Below are 18,737 nucleotides of genomic sequence, written 5' to 3'. Positions count from 1 at the left end.
CTATTTTAACCACCCTCTCTTGGTTGTAGGTGGGTCGGATCCTGCTAGCATGTATTAGCCGGTTACCTGCAGGCGAATAGGGACTCTCAGAAATAATAGATATTCTTAGTGGACCTAGGGACAGAGTTAGTAAACAAAGGCAGGATTCTACGCATCATCTCCACTCAATAGGTGACTACACATTATCTAAATGGATTTACGAGGGTATATGGAGCACCCACCAGGCTTGATACCTACCCTCTAGACCGTTTAATGTACCCTGGCGATTCACTGTCTTTTCCTTTCTACCTGTCAACAATTGCTCTAAGCCAAAGTCTCATCATGCCACATTGAACATTTCTAATAGAGAAATTGAATACTTTTCATAGCTCAGCCGATATGCTTGCGATCCTAGACTATCTCATCGATTTCCCGTCGTTCGACTTTTCAACCACTTTCTACATCCTGTGTTAAGCGCATTCCTATGTAGTGTGTGACTTTCAGACTCCCATTCTTCGAGTCTGGCATAACGCATGCGCCTCCGTTTTCACACTCTTTTTTGTTCTCTTTTTTGTTTTCTTTCTGCATTGTCTCATATCTCGTCCCAGCTTCGCTCTATATATAGACGACATTTTACACATATTCCTGAGACCACCTTGGAGAAGTGGGAGGGTAACATCGAGGCCTCCCCACAGCTTAACAACATCCACGGGGACATCCAAATCTAATGGCGAATGGTGCGCTTCCATCCCGACCAACCGACACCACAGCTCAGAGTCACCCTTGACGCTTGATTATTATGACCAGAGAAGAAAAACAGACCAAACAATATGGGCTTTGCGACAGTGGGGGGAAACTAATGATACGCCACTGCAACCCGACCACGCCGAAATTACGGGGAACATTATAGGGACAGCACATAATCAGACACTCAGGGACTTAGTCATAGGATGCCCCCCCCCCCCCCCCCCCCCCCCCCGGGCCGCCCCCAGGGACCCGACTAATTCGGTCAAAAATCAGTTCTAATACAATTCCAATACAGTTATTCTCCCACCCTCTTCAGAGTCAGTATCAACGTAACTAAATCTTACACTCACGTCCTGTTAGCAATCCGTTGGGGTGGTTCTAACACCTTGATATTTAAACCATAGTTTAAGTCCCTCTTAAATAGCTCTTTTAGTATCAGAAATATAATAGTTACTCAGTCTTAGTACTACAAGATATATAAGGGTGGCTTTAAGCAATATATCATAAAAAGCGGAGAATAATTGTTTCTCTCAATATCTGGATATCCACGTATCACCCAGCCTCACCTTTTGATGAAGCTTTTTGTCACCTTCCAGCTCTGCAGATCAAAAGGCTCACCCCAGACCAACATCATATTTTCTAATGTACCTGGGTCCCAAAAGCCGAGTATATCAAGATAGAACTGATGTTTTTCATAGTAACCAGTTGAGTTGATGAGATTATCGCGTGCTTGAGAATACGGAAAGAAGTCCAACCATGTATGACGGTGACAGGAGCGTTTTGGATGTTGGAGATAGAGGTTGTAGCAGAAACTTCAGATTTTCTGGTGTAAGGCGCTTGAAGCTAAAAGGCGATAGAATATTAGCCTCGCAAAGCCCCTCCACCGGCAGACCTAGCAGAGCAACGTTGTCAAGAAGGCACAGTATCCGTTGGCCCTGATATGGGGTAAGGGGTAGCAGGTAATCAATTGACGGATCGCTAATTAGATAACTCTCATAGGCGCCCAATGAGACTAGCCGGAGAAGCCGTTTCTTGGTGCATTCAATGATTTTCTCTTCGGGAGAGCGTATAGCCAGGGCGAGATCATCCGCAACCTGATGCTCGAGACCTCAATGATTTCCTGGCCGTTGTTCATCACAGGAAGGCGAAAATACGGCACAACGCTAAATGGAAGCCCTTTGGCTCTCCGTGTTCTGTCGACGGTGTCTCTCGTTGCAATCTGTGATACTGTGCCCGCCACTCTTGGGCTCGGTATATCAGACCCTGGGATGTAATTCTAAGGAGATCCTACTCTCAAGGTTGACTTTCGTCATTCAGCCCGGGTCTTTTTCGCATTGAAAATGATATGAGAGACGTAGGACACGAAATTGTGTGACTTCGAGAGGATTAAAAATGATAAGATATGTGCTCAAGAGCCAAAGAAGATCTCTCGGGGCGGAAATACATATTTGATGCGGATAGCGTCACATCTCCGGTGCGGGAAAGAATGTTATGTAAATGATGTATTTGCTACAGGTAAAATCCGAAGCTGACTATGTGCCATGGAAGCAAGATTTCACAGCTAGTGACAAAGCGTCCCAAGTGAAGCACGGCATGCTATTTAGTAATACCAAACCTGGCAATATCCGTTTCACAAGATCCCCAGATATTTCCTGGAAGGTTGCTTTGGCATGACTGATGCTGTATATATAGGCATAACGCGGGCTCCTCGAGGGATAAAATGGTGCGAATATAAGCCTTAATCAGATAAGTTTTCATATGAACAGGCATATTACCTGCTCGTTCCTCGCCCTCTCAAAACTTGAGACATTTGCACTCTTGAACAATTAAAAAATGGCTGAAGACCACAAATTGTCGATTTGAGTTCTTCGTGGGCATCCTTGGATGTAAGTCTGTTGTAGACCCTACATCACTCCAATTCGATCCAGCTAGATCATTCATAAGTTGAGTTGATAGCGCGGATGTGTCCTAAGTGGTTCCCCATATTTCAATGACAAAATGATCATACACTCATGAGAAAGGATATGCCTGCGAGAACAGTGTTTCCCCACCCCTGTCCAAGACGATTGTACAATCGAGGCCCTGGAAGTGGGAGCAGAGTACTGCCTATACTGTGCAAAACTGTGTTCGCAGCAGTGGCACTGGCAACATACTTCGGGAAGGCATCGATAAGGTAACCCCTAGCAGGCGTGAACACTGTTATTATGCCAAAGCCAACTAAGAATGTCCCAATGATCATCTCGTCATCTTCGACATGCGTTTGCACTTCAAGTGTCAGGGGTGAGGTTGAGTTGTCCTGTATAGGCCCATGTCCCGCACATCTGGCAGACATGTGGATGCTTGAGCTGTTTATGTCCATAGCCACGTAAAGTATTGTGAGCTGCGGAGGAAAAACTTTCTAGGCGATGAATTCAAAGAGATGAGGGCCAGAAATCTCTTCGTAAGCGCTTCTTTGTAAATGGAAAGATCAATAGTGCAGTTGGAAATGTTGGACAGGTACCGTCGATATCAATTGGCCAAAGAACTGTTTCCAGAGAAACTTACCATTTAAAGTCTTCCCAAAATGCCGCCTTATCAATGGGTTCTTCGCAATTCATTGCCATCCCACCAATTCAGTACGTTTGAGGGGCTTTAACCACAAGGAGTTAGTAACTGCATGAAGGAAAAAAAACACACTGCAGTGAAGCCGGAATTCCTCAATTGACTGCCGTGATTTGCGCCAATTGTCAATAAAGCCAGGGATCATGCTTAACTCTGGTCAGCAACTCGCATCAATTTGCCTGCACATTCAATGAAGCTGCCTCGACACTAACAGAGAGGTTGAGATTGTTGATTCCAACAAAGCATTGGAGTCAGTCTGTCTTAAAGCATTCACCGCTTGGGTGAAAATGGGAGAAAGCGGACAACGCAGCGACTGTCTTCGCGATGCCACTTACGGAGATGAGGAACAAGCTCCTTTTTTAAGATCTACTTTCCTGCGGATTTAGCTTGAAGACTTATCAATTTCGGTCTCTGACTTGTAAATAGACATAGAGAAAGTACTCGTGATGAGTTGATTTGCTAGTAGCAAAGCCCCGTAAAAGGGGAAAGGTAGTAAGTACTGTGTCTGAGATCGTTCGAATACTCGTATTGGTCTTTGCTGTTCAGCTTAGCTCGGGGTCGGTCCTCGGAGACTCGGTTCTCGGAGTGGACCACGCTTAAGGTTCAATTTGGGCCTGCAGCTTATCTATCAAGGTTATCTTAAGTCTTGTTCAACTGTACGGAGTAGACAGATCCTATCTTTTCATTTGGCATGGAACTGCATAATCAACTCCACTCTCTAGAAGGCCAATCTTGAAGGCCCTTCGTTTCATACTAGATCATTTAACAATTCCTTTCTTCATTTTACAGTTCAAACCCTTGTCCTTTACAAACCATAATTCTTATTTTTATCATTAAAAGTTAAGCAAGTAGTGAAGGTCCCTGGCTTAAGCTGTAGATAAAGCAGGCGGAAACCCGGAAAGCGACGACATATAAGGAATATAAAGCACAGAGATTCAGTACGAATATCAAGTTATAAGCCAATTCTTAAATTAAACAATTGCATTCATACGAGGATCCTAAACCGAGTGAAGGAAAATAAGAGTACAAACAAACTATCAACCGAGCCCCTTTCAGAACCATTGATGCTTGAGGCATCATGAACACAACAATCCTCCATCTCTGAATCTATGTAGACTTCCCAGCACTTGAAAAACAAAATGAGAGCCCTGGTACAGTACAGCAAACTGAGATATCACAGTCTAAATATGTAACGCAAGTATTGCCAGAGAATTAGAACCACTAACGCTCAGACCCTCAGACGCATTGCCATGAATTCTCATCCGTATAGTTCCCAGGGCCGACATGCACATTGCGCTTTGGCCATTTACAATGCTTTCTGCGATACAGAAGCTCTCCATTGTCTCCATTCTTGGATCTCCTGACTGTCTCGGGCGCAATGCCTTCCTCAACCCATTTCACCATTGCCATCAGGACGTTGTCTTCAGGGTCTGTTCCGCTAAATTGTTGCGCGGTGTTCCCGATCAGCGAGGCGCCTGTCCCAGATATGCAGTGACTCATGCCACTAATTGGAAAGAAGCGATAGAAGTCGTCCAGTTCCGAAGGTGACATATTCATTTCCTCTGCCACCCGAGAGTAGTAAAGTTTGGAATTCTCAGAGCTGATTAAATAGTCTTGGGTGCCGTGGTATGAAAGTAATTTCCCCCCGGCAGATTGAAACGACGACAGATCAGCATCCCATGTTTGAATATCGTAGGGGTTTTGTTCCAAGGCGTCATGGGCAGCATGAACATCAAGCGATGCTGGGTTCCAGTTCGGGTCACTATATGTCACATAGCGGAACCAATCAGTTGAAAAGGAGAATGGCTGCCCAGTGTATAAAACTTGAGAGGATACGAGTTCAGAGCCTGGTTGCATCCTTGGGTAAAGTAAAGTGCCGTTTTGGCTGTACATTGGCGATAGAACCTGACGCACAGTGTGGGCTTGTGCACCACTGAGACAGGCTGTTTGGTTGCTGCTTGGGTTGCAGATCAAAGTGTCGATAACTGGGTGGCAAAGATCGGGATTTTCGATGATACCATCTATCGCACCATCCATGCCGTCACATTGACGAGTGATCTCCTCGTGCACGACACTCCACAAGGCGGGGGACAAATAGGTATCGGTTTCATTGGACCCAGTGATTCGGTAGAAGTGGCCAACCCAGGATATGAGGTTGATAAAGTTCATGGCAGGGGCACCGGCGACAACTCCATCAAAGTCGTGAGGAAATCTTTGAACTGATTTGAAGCCTTGTCTTCCACCGGTCGAACAACCCAGATAGTAGGACTTCTTGAATCCTTGCGGATAAAAACTCTTGGTCAATTCTTTACCGACGACGACGCCGGTATGAATAGACCGGTAGGCAAAATCCTCGACGACCGCGGGGTGTCGGAAGAATGGCTCGCCCGATGTCCCATTATGGCCATTGTTTGCACCGACAACTGCAAACCCCAAAGAAGCAGCGTATGCGAGGTCATAGTACTGAATACATCCGCCTAGGCCTCCGTTTCCGGTGCTGAGGAATCGACCGGTATAGTTGCGAGGCAACCAGGCCTCGAGTGAGATTTGGCTGTCATTCGAGGTAGCTACAGCCATTGCAACACGACATAGATCGACGCTCACTGGCTGCGGACCTTGTGAGCAAGAAGAAACCCTGTCCGGGAAGGTCAAGTTGGTGCCAGCGGGGACATAATCGACGAAATGGACATGAACGTTCGAGATATTGATCTTCTTTATCATAGAGTCACAGCTTTGCTGGAAGGAGTCATCTCCAATAGTAGAGCCAGCGAGCCCCAAAACTACCACAAGTGATGAGAACTTCATGGCGGATTGTAGAATATCGAGGGTTGTGCTGCAGCTTCAATGCGAAACGGGCTCTTTTAAAGTCGACGAACGCCCCTGACTTCGTAGATCATTGCATGGAAATAGACCCAAGAAGACCTGTTTGTGCAGCAACGTCCACTTTGCAGAATAGTTCACCCAATCGGGACCGGTCTCGACATGGAGTTCACCGATTGCTGACGATCCACTCATCATTTGCTCCACCACTCGGCGTCTCGGATATTTCATGCGAACTCCGAGTATTACGCAGCATAAAAACGCCCAGACGGCGAATAACCTTTTTTGGTCTCTCTGGTATTGGCATGGCCGAAACAATGCGTTCTACGACCACAATGACCGCTTTAAGCAGATTCGGTAGTGGTGCCAAGCGGTTGAAACAAACAAAAAATGGGTGCCTATTTACTGGGCATCGCTGAGGCGCAAAGTGGGCATCTTTCAATCCGTAGCCTAGGTCACTAGAAATCAAGGCTGTGCTAAGTGAAATGGGACGTGCCAGAGTTTAGTAGACGGCTTGCCTAGCTTGAAATCGGCTTCACGAAGCATTACAGTATCAATGCTAGATGAGACCAGTGTAGGGAAGTTGATAGGGGGACCTCAGATCTCTAAATTAGTGAAAGAGCAAAATATTGGTTTTCTAAACCCGATTTCGAGGAACAACCGTGGTGAAAAAGCGAGACCCTTTAGAAAGCAGATTTGGTTGGTAATCAACTGGGCATTTCTCCAGGACTGTAGCTCTGTTAGTGACCTCTTTTTTGTATGAAAAGTAGCTAAACGCCTTGACTCTCTATTTTACTATGGCAACTCCTTTCCATCATACTGGTTCATCCCTGGGTTATTCTCCCGTCAAGGTACATTGATATTTTAGAAACGTCCGTTTCCTTCTCCTCCTGTGCTGTCCAGTACGTCCAGGACAGCATTAACCGCAGTCTTTACCTGAAGGTCGGCATTCTGGCTCCCACGGTCAGTTCTGCACCACTGACATCAGGAATCAATACGTAAGTTTCAAGTGGAGCGACAAATTCAGAGGCGTAAAGCTTACACCCCGACCGACACAGAAGACTGTAAAGCCCCCTTATCCCAGTTCTTTGGAAGACGCTACTTCAGGCATGTTCAGTGCGGTCTTTGTCACTTTGTATGATGGAACAAGTGAGTCCTTGTAAACAGGTTGCTTTGCGATGGAGCCAAGACTGGTTAAACTACATTTATTGTGGTTCGTTTGAGGCTTTCGCTATTAAGATAAGCTGTAAGTTAGGAACTCACATGTTAAGGACCGTCTTTTCTCCGCCCTCTCTCGTGATGGTGTGGACACTGGCTACGATTAGTAGAGTTCAAATGTTCCAAGGAATATAGTTGAAGCATAGACGAGAAGACATGAAAAAGAAGAATGGCAAGGAACTACTCATATCTCCTCAATAGGACCATAGTTCATGACCCTAGCATTGTTAATCAATCTATCCAATCCATTCCCCTTGAGTGCAGCCGAAACAATGTTGGCGGCATTTCTTACGCTCTACACATCAGCCACATCGAGAAGCACGGGTATAATTCGACCGGGATGCTGCTGTGGAATTTCCTCGGAATTATTGGAGGATCGAGAAGAGGCAGAGATGGTGCCGACATTTTCCTCTGGCTTGGCGGCAAGCTGGCGCATTAGCTCGAGGCCGATACCCTGGGAGGAGCCAGTGATCAGATAGGAGCTCATGGCCGCGAGTGTAGAAAGTGATAACAGCATGTCTCTTTGCTGAAATCAGTCAAAATGTTCGAAGTTCAGATCCGATGAATAAGGCATCTATATATGGCAGGACTCAAAAGCCCCCCCACAATTCAATCCGACTGATAAACTAGCGGCATTCTAGCGCTTTTTCAGTAACGTTAAGAATTCGATGCCACATTAGAGTAAAATTTGATGTAATTTACAATACCCAAAAAGCGCTAAAATGCCGCTACTTTATTATTCGGATTGAATTGTGGCTTTTTAGTCCTGCCCCAGTGGTGAATCCCGTGACTTACATGGTTAACGTGATTTGTACTATTAGCGCCTCAGGCATCGATGTCCTCGTTTCAGGATAAAGAGAGATTGTGAGCATGCGAGGATGTGAACAGACAACAATGCATGTGTGTTTGTCAGTCGCGCAACGTGGAGTAAAGTCCGTCTAAGGGTTTAACGCAATCCACGCGGTTAGATTCTCGAATTTGATGCCACCTATCACTACTGTTGTATTCTACAATATATATATTGAAATGGGGACGGCGCGATGGCAGTCTCGTCAAAACAGACGGGTCGATACTAGCAATAGGAGCGTAGGCAAAACCCAGTAAGAGATAGGGCTATAGGAAAGGAGAGCACGTAGGGGTGGTCAGAAGAGAAAGTGTATCTGTCTTGCTCTACTATGCGTAGAGAGGTCTTAAATAGGGTACATTGACTAGTTAGTTATGAGTGCTGAATCATCCGTAGACCGCTAACTAACTACTAAGTACTTTATTCCGTAAGCAGTTCCCCCACTATAATATGTTACTGTTGTATGAGTTTCAAGTGTATCATTTCAATCGATCGCCAAGATACAACCTACCATACAGACCCCGTCAATGCCCATATTAGTAGTCTGGAGACCAGAAACAGCGTCAACCCCCCATATCAACAATACCAGCCCAGTTGAAACCGGTAGTGTGATATAGTGGTCACTTAAGAACTCAGAACCTGATACGATATTTGCCAAGCAAGCTAGCGGAAACGCAATACCCGCAGACTCTATCCCAAAAGGCAACATTAAGGTGCTAGTTGGCTTTACCGCTGTCGGCCACCAAAAGCCCTATAGCCTAAATGCGATCAGTCTCACGCTTATGAAATCAACATGGGACCGGATGTATTCTCATAAACGTCGAGTAATGTCTTACTTCAACCCCTATTGAAGCACTTTCAGTCGCATGTGGGTCCAGCCCTGGAAGACTAGGCAGCTAACCTAATCTAATTTAAGGGCCCACTGAGTCTTTTAAGACGCCGATCATTTCTAATGTAGATAAAAATGGTATCGCTGAGGTGGAAATATAGCAGCTGCTTGCGCGAAGCTATCCTGTGAACGAGAAAATGATGGCCAAACTACCAGTAATTGCCAAAGAACAACATGCTCCTCTGAAACACAGGCGCATCCAGAACTTGAATGTTTCGGTTTTATTTCGGAAGAGTGCTTTATCGGGGTCTTTCTCATCATCATGAAACACCCTAATGAAATTTAGTAGCTTCAAGTTAGTAATGCTTGTTGCAAAACGCCAAAGCTTCTTCTTCCCCTTTAGCATGGTTGTCACTATAAAGTTCTCATACCCGCCCTAGGGAAGATTCATTCAATACAGTCAATCCTTCAAAATGCGGTACAGCTACGCCCTCGTTCCTCTCGTCTCCGCCATGCAGGCCATGGCCATCGACGCCGACACCTGGTACTTCGGAAACAGTCTCTTCTATCTCGGACCTCCTTCTGGAAACTCGGCCATCACCAAGGCGACCTACTCCATTGTTCCTCCTACTGCCCCCAGCAGCGCAAAGGTCTCCAAGTCCAGTGATGAAGTCTGGGTTTCTGTCTGGGTTGGCGCTTCCTCAACCGCCGGCGATGACAATGCCAATCTCTACCAGCCAATTTTCAATTGGTCCCTGGATCAGGAGTCTCAGTAAGTGGAGATCGAAATGATGTCGCGATATGAGATAGACTAAAGCTTTTACTGACTTTCACGCTATTATAGGGGATGTCCTGCGTCTGTCGATGAGTGGTGTGTCGCAGCTAGCACTTATACTCCCGGTAAGGCAAAACAGAAACTCTATCTATTTCCATGGAGCACAGGAAGCTAACGGGAGGTTGCATGATAGATGGTCAGCTTGGTCAAGCCTATGTTACAGTCCCTAATAATACCACGGTCGATTTCGAGAGTGAGTTTCTTCTATGCCAAACATACTTTCATCACGAGGATCGGCTCTAACTTTGTATTCAATCTGCAGTCGCTGTCGAAAATCAGAAGGTCGTTCAAACTGTCACCATGGACGGGAAGGTTGTGTCAAAGGAAAGCGATGGTGAGTGAAGCAATGGAGATATTATCAAAGCTTGGCTCGACTAACAAGCAATCTCAGTTCTCGACTCTCCCCTGAAGTACCTCTACTCCAGCAATGAGTGCTACACCGGCTCCGGAAGCTGTGGTTCGCTCGCCGGTTACTGTAAGAACTTCCCGTTCAAGTCAAATGAATACAACAATCGCTAACATATAGCAGATATCAACAACCTTACTGTCACACTCAGTGAGGCCGATGCCAAGTTTGACCAGGTTATGGCCCTCGACGGCGTTACCGATGACGGTTTCACTACCTCTGACGGTGGTCTGACCTGGCACACCGAGTGGGTCAAGGTTGAGAGTGTCGACTTCGACTCCAATGGCGTCGAGAGCGACTACAGCGACAGCTCTTAAGTTTAAAATTCGTATTCCTCCCTTCCTTACTGATGTACAAGCTGGAAGTACATGGGAGCGGAAAGGGTTTTAGGGCTGTGTCGATGCTTTAAACAGAAGTCTTTAGCTGGATCTTCAGGACTCGTCATATAAACATTGTAACTTTAAACTACCATTCATAGCACATATCGGAAATTCAGATTCTGTGAATCTATTAGCAATTTGTTCATAGCCAACTTGAAACACTGCAGCTCACCTCGAAGTCCGTTAGATCTACTGACTCGTCCACTTGTAAGGAAGTCCCGGACTGAATTGCAGCAGCAGCCGCCGCATCCCTTTGTTTATTTCGGCGTGTCAACAAAAGTCGCAGGAAGAGAGTCAAAGCAGCCTGTGCGGATGAACATGCAAGTAGAAGCATACACCCCGTCTGGTAGATTGGTGCTTCCTTTGCAAGGAACGCGTGTGGGCCGATGATGTTACCAGCACAATATGCCAGGAAGACAAGCGCAACACCTGTAGAGCGCTTTGTATATCCACCCAGATTGGTGGCGGGCATTTGTAGTGCAAGAACTAGAGAGCAGACGTAGGCACCGACGATGTAGTAACTAAATAACACGCCGACTTTGTGGGTGGCATGATCGAGCTTCCACATCAAGGCGATACCGATGATCGTAGGGATAAGATACGCGAACATGACGATGGTACGGCAATTGGCAAAACGGGATGCCAGGTAGGTCCCCGAAAGAACCCAGACCACCTGGAAGCCACCGAATGGGATACCCAGTGCAACAGTAGTAAGGGAGTCGTGTGTGAGGCCCTTTATAATCAGCTTGCTGAAATTTGCGATTCCACCATTGACAATCTCATTAAATAGAGTGAAGAAGAACAATATCCAGACCTGTGGGTCGACCAGGGCTTCACGGATTTGGTTCCACTTGATTTGGTGGTTGATGATACCAGTGCGACCAAGACGTCCACGTCCAATGAGCAGGGCTTTTTCCTCTAAGCTGAAACGCTTTGCAGAGACAATGTCATCCGGGAGGAAGATGATCATAAAGATACCCCAGCAAACAGTGATGCCTCCAAGAATGAGATATATAGCCCTCCATACGGCAATCGTTTCGATTTGACCAATTCCAAACGTCAAGACTCCACCAACCATAGCGCCCACTCCGTTACAGCTGTAGAAGACACCAGCACGGAATGGTTGCTGGGACCGTGTATACCACATGCCAATGATCATCATAAAGCAAGGCGTGATTGGAGCTTCGAAGATGCCAAGAAGGAAGCGGCAGATAGCCATACCGGTGAAGGAGGTACAAGAAGCAGTGATCATAAGCATAGCGCCCCAGGCGATAACGTTCGCAGAGACTACCTTGGCGAGATTGGTCTTTTGTGCTAGGATATTCCACGGGTATTCGGCAACAAGGTAAGCAATGTAGAATATACTAGCTAGCCAACTATATTCGTTGCTCGACATGTGTGTCGACTTCAGGAGGTCAAACACGGCAGAGTAGGCCAGTGCAGATTTGTCGATGTATTGAAGCATATAGGTTCCTGCAAGCAAGGGCAGCAGAATCAAATCTACTTTGCGGACCACGACTTTGTTGCGTGTTTCATCGTCTAATAGGCCTTGGACGTCTTCGTTGGTGAATCCATGTTGATGCAGGAACACTTCACCCTCGTCGAGATCTGTGATAATACCAACTTGGACATCTTTCTCATCGACAGAGTCTATCACGGGTTCTTTCTTCGTGATATCCATGATATACGGACAGTTTGTTGATCTCTGAAAACGTTCAGGTAGTAAGAGGGGGAGAAATTAAACGGCCTACAAAAAAAGCTAAAGCTTCCCTAGGCCTTTTAAGCTTGACTATTTCACGTTATCTTGGCTTCCAGAAGCAGGCATGGAGTGCGATGAATGGCCATGCCATCCTCGGACTCTCACCGAAACGATAAGACCATGAATCATATCAGTCAACTCTAACTCAGGCTATCTAAACCTTGGCAAAGATAAACAGCCCGTGTCCCCACTTGGTCTCGTTTCCCCCGCACGGCTCTACTTTTGGGTTCCGAATAGATAGCAACCCCAACGGTGCTATATCAGACTTCCGAACCCCAACTCCAGTGTTATCTTGTCTTTCTTGGTTTCGATCTTGAACTTAGATACACAATCACAATTAATAGCATGGCCCCCTCGGTGACTCTGGCTCAAGGCCAACTAGTTGGAACCCAGCTCGAGGACAATTTCCCACAGACAGTCGACGCCTTCTTAGGAGTGCGATACGCATTGCCGCCTGTTGGAGATCGGCGATTCAGACCTGCAGTGAAAGTTCCGAGCTCATCAGATACTGTCGATGCATCCAAGTACGGCCCCGCGGCCCCAGGCAAGGCATTGCTATCGGGCGGGCCAAAAATAGAGCAGAGCGAAGACTGCTTGACTGCGAATATTTTCAGGCCTACTGTTTTTGATTTGGCTCAGAAACTTCCAGTCGCTGTGTATATCCATGGCGGTGCCTTCAACCGTGGAGCGGCGACGATGCATGACACCGCCTCCATGGTGGCGTGGTCGGAAGAGCCATTTGTGGCCGTGAGTTTTGGCTATCGCATTGGAGCACTTGGGTTCCTCCCATCGAGTCTCTCACACGCAGAGGGGTTGTTGAACCTGGGATTGCGTGATCAAATCCACCTGTTGGAGTGGGTTCAGGAGAATATTGGTCACTTTGGCGGTGATGCCGGGAATATCACTCTTTTTGGTCTCTCGGCTGGAGCTCATTCTGTGAGTGTCTCAATTTCCAAAATATCCGAGATTACTATACTAACATAATTTCTAGATCGGTCATCTGCTGCTCAATTACAACGCGAATATCTCACCCTTGTTCCACCGTGTTATTATTGAATCGGGCGCCCCCACCTCTCGCGCTGTCCGCCCATACAACGCAAAAGTTCACGAAGATCAATTCCAAGATTTCCTGAAGGAAGTCGCTTGTCCTCCAGATCTACCCGAATCCGAGATCTTCCCATTCCTACGGTCCCTGCCAAGCTCAGTAGTGACCAATGCCCAAACAATCGTGTTTGACAAATACAATCCCTCGCTGCGATGGGCATTTCAACCTGTAATTGACGGGGACACGATTGCCCGCAAGCCTCTAGAGACATGGGAGTCAAAGGCTTGGAACAAAGTCCCCATAATGACCGGCTTCAACGGAAACGAAGGCACCATGTATGTTGACAAGCAAATGTCCGAGGCATCTCAGTTCCGTCAATTCTGGGAGAACCTGCTGCCTGAACTCTCATCTTCAGATTTGGATACCATTGAGAAAATTTATTCCGATCCGTTGGTTGATTCTTCCTCGCCATATGTCGAAACTAGAGAGGGCGAAGGTCTTGGTCCCCAATATAAACGCATCGAAGCTGCATATGCGCACTATGCCTATGTCGCACCGGTCCGCCAAACAGCAGAGTTTGCATCATCGCAAGGGGCATCCGTGTATCTTTATCATTGGGCACTCCCACGAACACTTGTTGGTCGTGCCAACCACGGCGATAATATGTATTATGAGACATACAACACTGGAATTACGGGGATTTCAAAGTCGCAGAAAGACCTATCGGGTACTCTTCACGCGTACCTTACCAGTTTTATCACCAAAGGCGATCCCAATGCTATCACTGGACGGTATAGCGACCGACCCGAGTGGAAGCCCTTCAAGCCTGATGATAGGAAAGTAATGATCTTTGGAGAGGGCAATGACGAATTAATTGGCGGGGATACTGCTCCTCCAGCTAAATGTGTTGCCGACGATTGGGCAAGAGAGGAAACTGAGTTTTGGTGGTCGAAGGTCCCTATCTCTCAAATTGCTTGATTCTCAAGTAATCATTTGAACATAGTATAACAGATAGAAATTACAGATAGATCTCATTTATCTTTAAGAAGCATCGATAAGTTACTCCAAATTACGAAGGATAATATCCACTTCTGCGTCAGCGGCGTCCAAGATATGCTGCGATGGAAATTGCGGCTTCCAGCCGATATGAAGGCCATTCTTGGACTGCAGCGTGCACTGCCCACCCAGGAATAATGAAACTAGAGGACTGGGACAACCCAATGCATTTCCCATCTGCTTGAGACTCTCATTATCGGCAAGCTCCACAACATCACTGCCAATAAGTTGGCGCTTGGCAAGTGCTTTCGCCATGGCGCAGTAGATGTCATTCCAGGCAATGCTGCCACTGGAGGCGAGGTAATATCCATGCTTGCCATGCGGTATATCTTTGTCGGAAAGGATATTCCGCGTTATCTCCAGATAAAGCGTTGTATTGTCGAGAACATGGGCGACAGGCCAGGTCTAAATGAAATATAAGCAGAGGTTTTGAGAAAATATAGATCAGAGTCTTACCAAGAGGCTCTCATCCGGTCTGTATAGCTTTCCAAGCTTTTTGGCGGCTTTGACTATCGCGACCGTTTGGATCGAAATAGGATTGCCGAATCCCTCACCTTGACCATAGACGATGCACGGCACGAAGATATAACTTCGAACCCCGAATTCTTCCGCGGTCTCAATGACCGTGTTGTTGGCATTGAGACCCCGTTGAACAGGTGGAAGCAGTGGCTTCGCCGTTTTCTGAATCTCAAACAGCGACGGATCATCATCAGGCAACGACCGATCGATCGGATGGCCGGAATGATTGCTGAACAATTTCGCCCCGGAGGTGTGTAGGATATGCACTTCCTGTCCAGTCTGCTTTTTGACTTGTGCAAGCGCCTTGATCATTGCGACCTGGGTGGCGGATTCCATTGCGTCAATCAGGTACAAGACAATGGTGATCCTGTTGCTGATGATGGCTGCTGTCGTCGCAGCTTCATCTTTGACGTCAAATTTTATTGGCGTCGCACCAAGTTGCCTTACTGATTCGCCTTGTTGGTCTGTCCGAACCAAAGCAAATAGTGTGCCATATGGTGGCAGTTTGGCGGATTCCCATCGGGCCAAGAGGGTTCCACCCAAGTAGCCGGATGCGCCGGTTAAAAGAACATTGTGTTGCATCGTGGCCTGGGGGACGAGTTTCTCTAAGATCGAAAATGGAATTAACTGAAGCGTAGGTATGCGTATAATTGTGCAGAATATGGACAGGTTTGTTTATTTAGTCCCAGGGTCGGGGACCATTCCAGGTTGGTAAGCAAGGGCTCGGGATGGGCATAAATGTACCCGCGAACTGCGTATTATGCTTGTGCATCAATCTTGAAAGTTCCGCATAAGCTAGCAAATCAGAGTTCTAGAAGAATTCGCTGCAGGCACTGGATTGGCCTGCCAGAAAAGAGCTGTGATCAGCACAGGGGAAATAGTCCTCACTTTGTTAGTTGCTTGACATGTTAGTAATGCTATAATGCCACTCTGTGATCATTAATACACAACTATAAGGAAATTGTGCTTATAAAGTACTTTTTCACCGCGACTTCTCATTGGCCCTAGTGTTCTATATGTCACAATGAGCTGATCAATGGCAAGATGAACTCAAGTTTCAAGGACTTTTGAATATCGTCTAAATTAAGGTAGCAGATCTCAGAAAATTTATTAAAGTGATGACAAAAATGAACCTGCCACACTATATCAAATAGCGTCAGCAATGATTACCTCGGCAGCCTTCTCGCTGATCATGTAAATCGGCAACGCGACATAATATCCGGGAATCTTAGGGAATACCGATGCATCAACCACACGCAAACCATCAACCCCACGCACTCTGAAGTCCGAGTCCAGCACGGCATTTTCATCACCGTCCTCTCCAATGGCAGCAGTGCAGCAGGCATGGTGACCCCAAGCTTCCTGCTTGATAAAGTCCTTGACTTGGCTCTCCGTTGTCACATTGGGCCCCGGCCAGACCTCGTCAAATCCACCGTCGAGAGGAATGAGATCTTCAAAGATAGTACGAGAAAACTCCACCGCTTCATAAACAGCCTGAAGGTCTTTCTCGTCGGCGTCATTTTCTGTCACGCCGGAATCGAATGAATTGAAGGTGATCTCGGGCATGTCACGCGGGTCGGTGGAGCGCAGCTTCACGGTACCTGCGTTGTTGCGACTGCGTGATTTCAACGTGATCCAAGTCCAATGCTGAGCATCCTTGAGACCTTCATAGGAATAGTTGGGATAATAACCAGGGAAGTTGACGGGGGCTCCTGATATCAGAAGATCTGGCTCATCTTCAGCAACGGATGACTTGCGGATGATGGCAATAGCGATTCCGTTGGTGGTATATGTACCCTTGAACAAAGGATCGTTCTCGTACTGTTCCAGACAGGGATCGGGCATGGTGTACATAAAGGTGCATTTGGAGGTGAGAACGAAATCAGTTGGGGACTTTCCAATGGTTCCAATCTCGTAGCGGTCCTGGAGGTTGGAACCGACACCAGGGGAGTTGACTAAGGTGGAAATACCCAAGTCAGATAGTTCCTCTGTCGGGCCAATTCCGCTCAGCTTTAACAACTGAGGGGTGTTGAATGAGCCTGCGGATAAAATAACCTCGCGGGCAGCATTAACGCTACCCGGCGTGCCCTTGGAGCCTGTGCGAGATGCACGAGGGTCTGCGCGATAAAGACTCTGACCCAGGAGATAGTCCACACCAAGAGCACGCGGCTTAGGTCCGGAAGTATCAAACCGGACCTTGGTCACTAGAGTGTTCAACTGGATGTCAAGATGATACTTTCGAGATCCGTCTGAGTTAACAGCATTGACAGTCTTCATGAGGAACTCTCGGGGACCTGTACGCTTGTACTCCGGAACATCCACAGCAAGAGGTACTTGGTATGGACCAGTGTCGTAATCGCGGGTTGGGGAAGCATTGTTGAGATCGCGTAGAAGCACACCTGCAAGCCCAGTGACAGTGTCTATAATTTTCCCCAGCAAACCCTGTCCTGCCGCTGTCGCGCCGGCAAGAATCAAGGAAAGAAGCTTCTGGTCCTCAATGACAAGACGCAGGTCCGTTAAACTTGTGGTGAGCCATCCCTCAAAACCGTGGCCCAACAGACCACTGGGTAAATATCGGTTGCGCTCCAGTCTTTCGAAGTATCCACGCATGTTTGAGGCAGACCACGAATCATTACCGGTGAGAGCAGCCAGGTGTTCCCAATCATTCTCGTATGGGTAAATGGTGCTAACATAATTGTTAACATACGATTCCACCTGACCGCATGTTGGCATAGAACAATAAAGACTTACATCATGGCATTGTGGGCAGAGCATCCTCCCAAGGTTCCAGCCCTTGGGTACATGATGCCTAAAGGCTCAGATCCATCAGGTGCATTAGGTCCGACATGGAGGTCTCCTCCAGGAGTCCTGTATGTCATTTTGGTGTCCTCCTCCTGACGTGACATGTTCGAGTAATGGTTCACAAAGTAGTCCCATCTCATCGGTTCATACTCGGTAGACTGAAGCTGCAAGGCAGGCACAATCTGTCGGGTAGCATTTCCCTGGTCATCACCGGCATCCAAAAGAAGCACTTTGAAGCCGGCAATTGCCAATCTTGCTGCTAGGGGCCCACCACCAGGACCAGACCCAACAACCACATAGTCATATTCGGATGATGTAGTGGAATTTCCGGCCTGTTCAGTTGAAGATCTTCTATATGAATCACGATGCCGAGAGGTTGAGCCGTGACTTCTACAACATTCGTTAGTTTCGACACAAGCTGGCAGCGAGGATAATAGCAGAGCTTGACACATACGAAGCTAACACAACTGAAACAGTGGATAGTAACCAGGCCACTGCAGATAGACGCATGGCGAATGGTTAAGAGAGGAGGCTGACCTCAGACTGAAAGGCAACAATGAAAAGGAAACAACTACCCCGGACAGACCGACTAGAAAGATGAGGTAAAGACAGGATGTGTGAATTTCAAACGCGGTGTATATCTACCATTCCGATCTATTATAAGCCGAGAAACCCTGACCCCTGGAGCTTTCTGGAGGACCATCCCTGACCGTTTCTCTACCGTTAACTCATTCTGCTTGTAGTATGATCGACATAGTCATTCTATTTGAGAGTTGATTTTATTTGTTTAGCGTGTCGTATTCTTTAGCAAAACAGCCATTCGGCATGATTCTAAAGCTAGCCCAGGAGCTCCATACATGTGGGTAGACTTGTCTCGTATTCAATTCGGCGACTTTC

At 47.0% G+C, this 18,737-nt stretch overlaps 7 protein-coding genes across 7 annotated transcripts; 2 read left to right on the top strand and 5 right to left on the bottom strand.

Annotated features, from left to right (window-relative positions):
- Positions 1-4,563: 4,563 nt before the first annotated feature.
- Positions 4,564-6,132, bottom strand: N7511_008714 (feruloyl esterase B-2; the record flags this gene model as incomplete). Its single annotated transcript, XM_057131091.1, has 1 exon — positions 4,564-6,132. One exon carries the CDS (start codon positions 6,130-6,132, stop codon positions 4,564-4,566), a length of 1,569 nt encoding a protein of 522 aa, XP_056979079.1.
- A 1,528-nt stretch (positions 6,133-7,660) lies between these two features.
- N7511_008713 (short chain oxidoreductase) lies at positions 7,661-7,852 on the bottom strand (the record flags this gene model as incomplete). Its single annotated transcript, XM_057131090.1, has 1 exon — positions 7,661-7,852. One exon carries the CDS (start codon positions 7,850-7,852, stop codon positions 7,661-7,663), a length of 192 nt encoding a protein of 63 aa, XP_056979078.1.
- A 1,659-nt stretch (positions 7,853-9,511) lies between these two features.
- On the top strand, positions 9,512-10,596 carry N7511_008712 (uncharacterized protein; the record flags this gene model as incomplete). The annotated part of the gene is made up of 6 exons (XM_057131089.1): positions 9,512-9,810; positions 9,883-9,938; positions 10,007-10,066; positions 10,136-10,207; positions 10,265-10,348; positions 10,403-10,596. 6 exons carry the CDS (start codon positions 9,512-9,514, stop codon positions 10,594-10,596), a joined length of 765 nt encoding a protein of 254 aa, XP_056979077.1.
- Positions 10,597-10,751: 155 nt separating this feature from the next.
- N7511_008711 (putative MFS transporter) lies at positions 10,752-12,340 on the bottom strand (the record flags this gene model as incomplete). Its single annotated transcript, XM_057131088.1, has 2 exons — positions 10,752-10,778; positions 10,832-12,340. The coding sequence occupies 2 exons, from the start codon at positions 12,338-12,340 to the stop codon at positions 10,752-10,754; spliced, it is 1,536 nt and encodes a 511-aa protein (XP_056979076.1).
- Positions 12,341-12,742: 402 nt separating this feature from the next.
- Positions 12,743-14,441, top strand: N7511_008710 (putative extracellular lipase; the record flags this gene model as incomplete). Its single annotated transcript, XM_057131087.1, has 2 exons — positions 12,743-13,354; positions 13,410-14,441. Coding segments are annotated over 2 exons (1,644 nt in total), but the record flags the coding sequence as incomplete, so codon positions are not given.
- Positions 14,442-14,522: 81 nt separating this feature from the next.
- On the bottom strand, positions 14,523-15,620 carry N7511_008709 (uncharacterized protein; the record flags this gene model as incomplete). Its single annotated transcript, XM_057131086.1, has 2 exons — positions 14,523-14,924; positions 14,976-15,620. 2 exons carry the CDS (start codon positions 15,618-15,620, stop codon positions 14,523-14,525), a joined length of 1,047 nt encoding a protein of 348 aa, XP_056979074.1.
- A 564-nt stretch (positions 15,621-16,184) lies between these two features.
- Positions 16,185-18,350, bottom strand: N7511_008708 (GMC family oxidoreductase; the record flags this gene model as incomplete). The annotated part of the gene is made up of 3 exons (XM_057131085.1): positions 16,185-17,724; positions 17,790-18,230; positions 18,295-18,350. The coding sequence occupies 3 exons, from the start codon at positions 18,348-18,350 to the stop codon at positions 16,185-16,187; spliced, it is 2,037 nt and encodes a 678-aa protein (XP_056979073.1).
- Between the last annotated feature and the right edge of the window lie 387 nt (positions 18,351-18,737).

Source organism: Penicillium nucicola (genome assembly GCF_028828085.1).
Source record: "Penicillium nucicola strain IBT 29836 chromosome Unknown utg000010l, whole genome shotgun sequence".
In the NCBI taxonomy this organism is placed as follows: domain Eukaryota; kingdom Fungi; phylum Ascomycota; class Eurotiomycetes; order Eurotiales; family Aspergillaceae; genus Penicillium; species Penicillium nucicola.
Note: the sequence above shows the minus strand (reverse complement) of the source record. Positions and strands in the feature narration are given on the sequence as shown.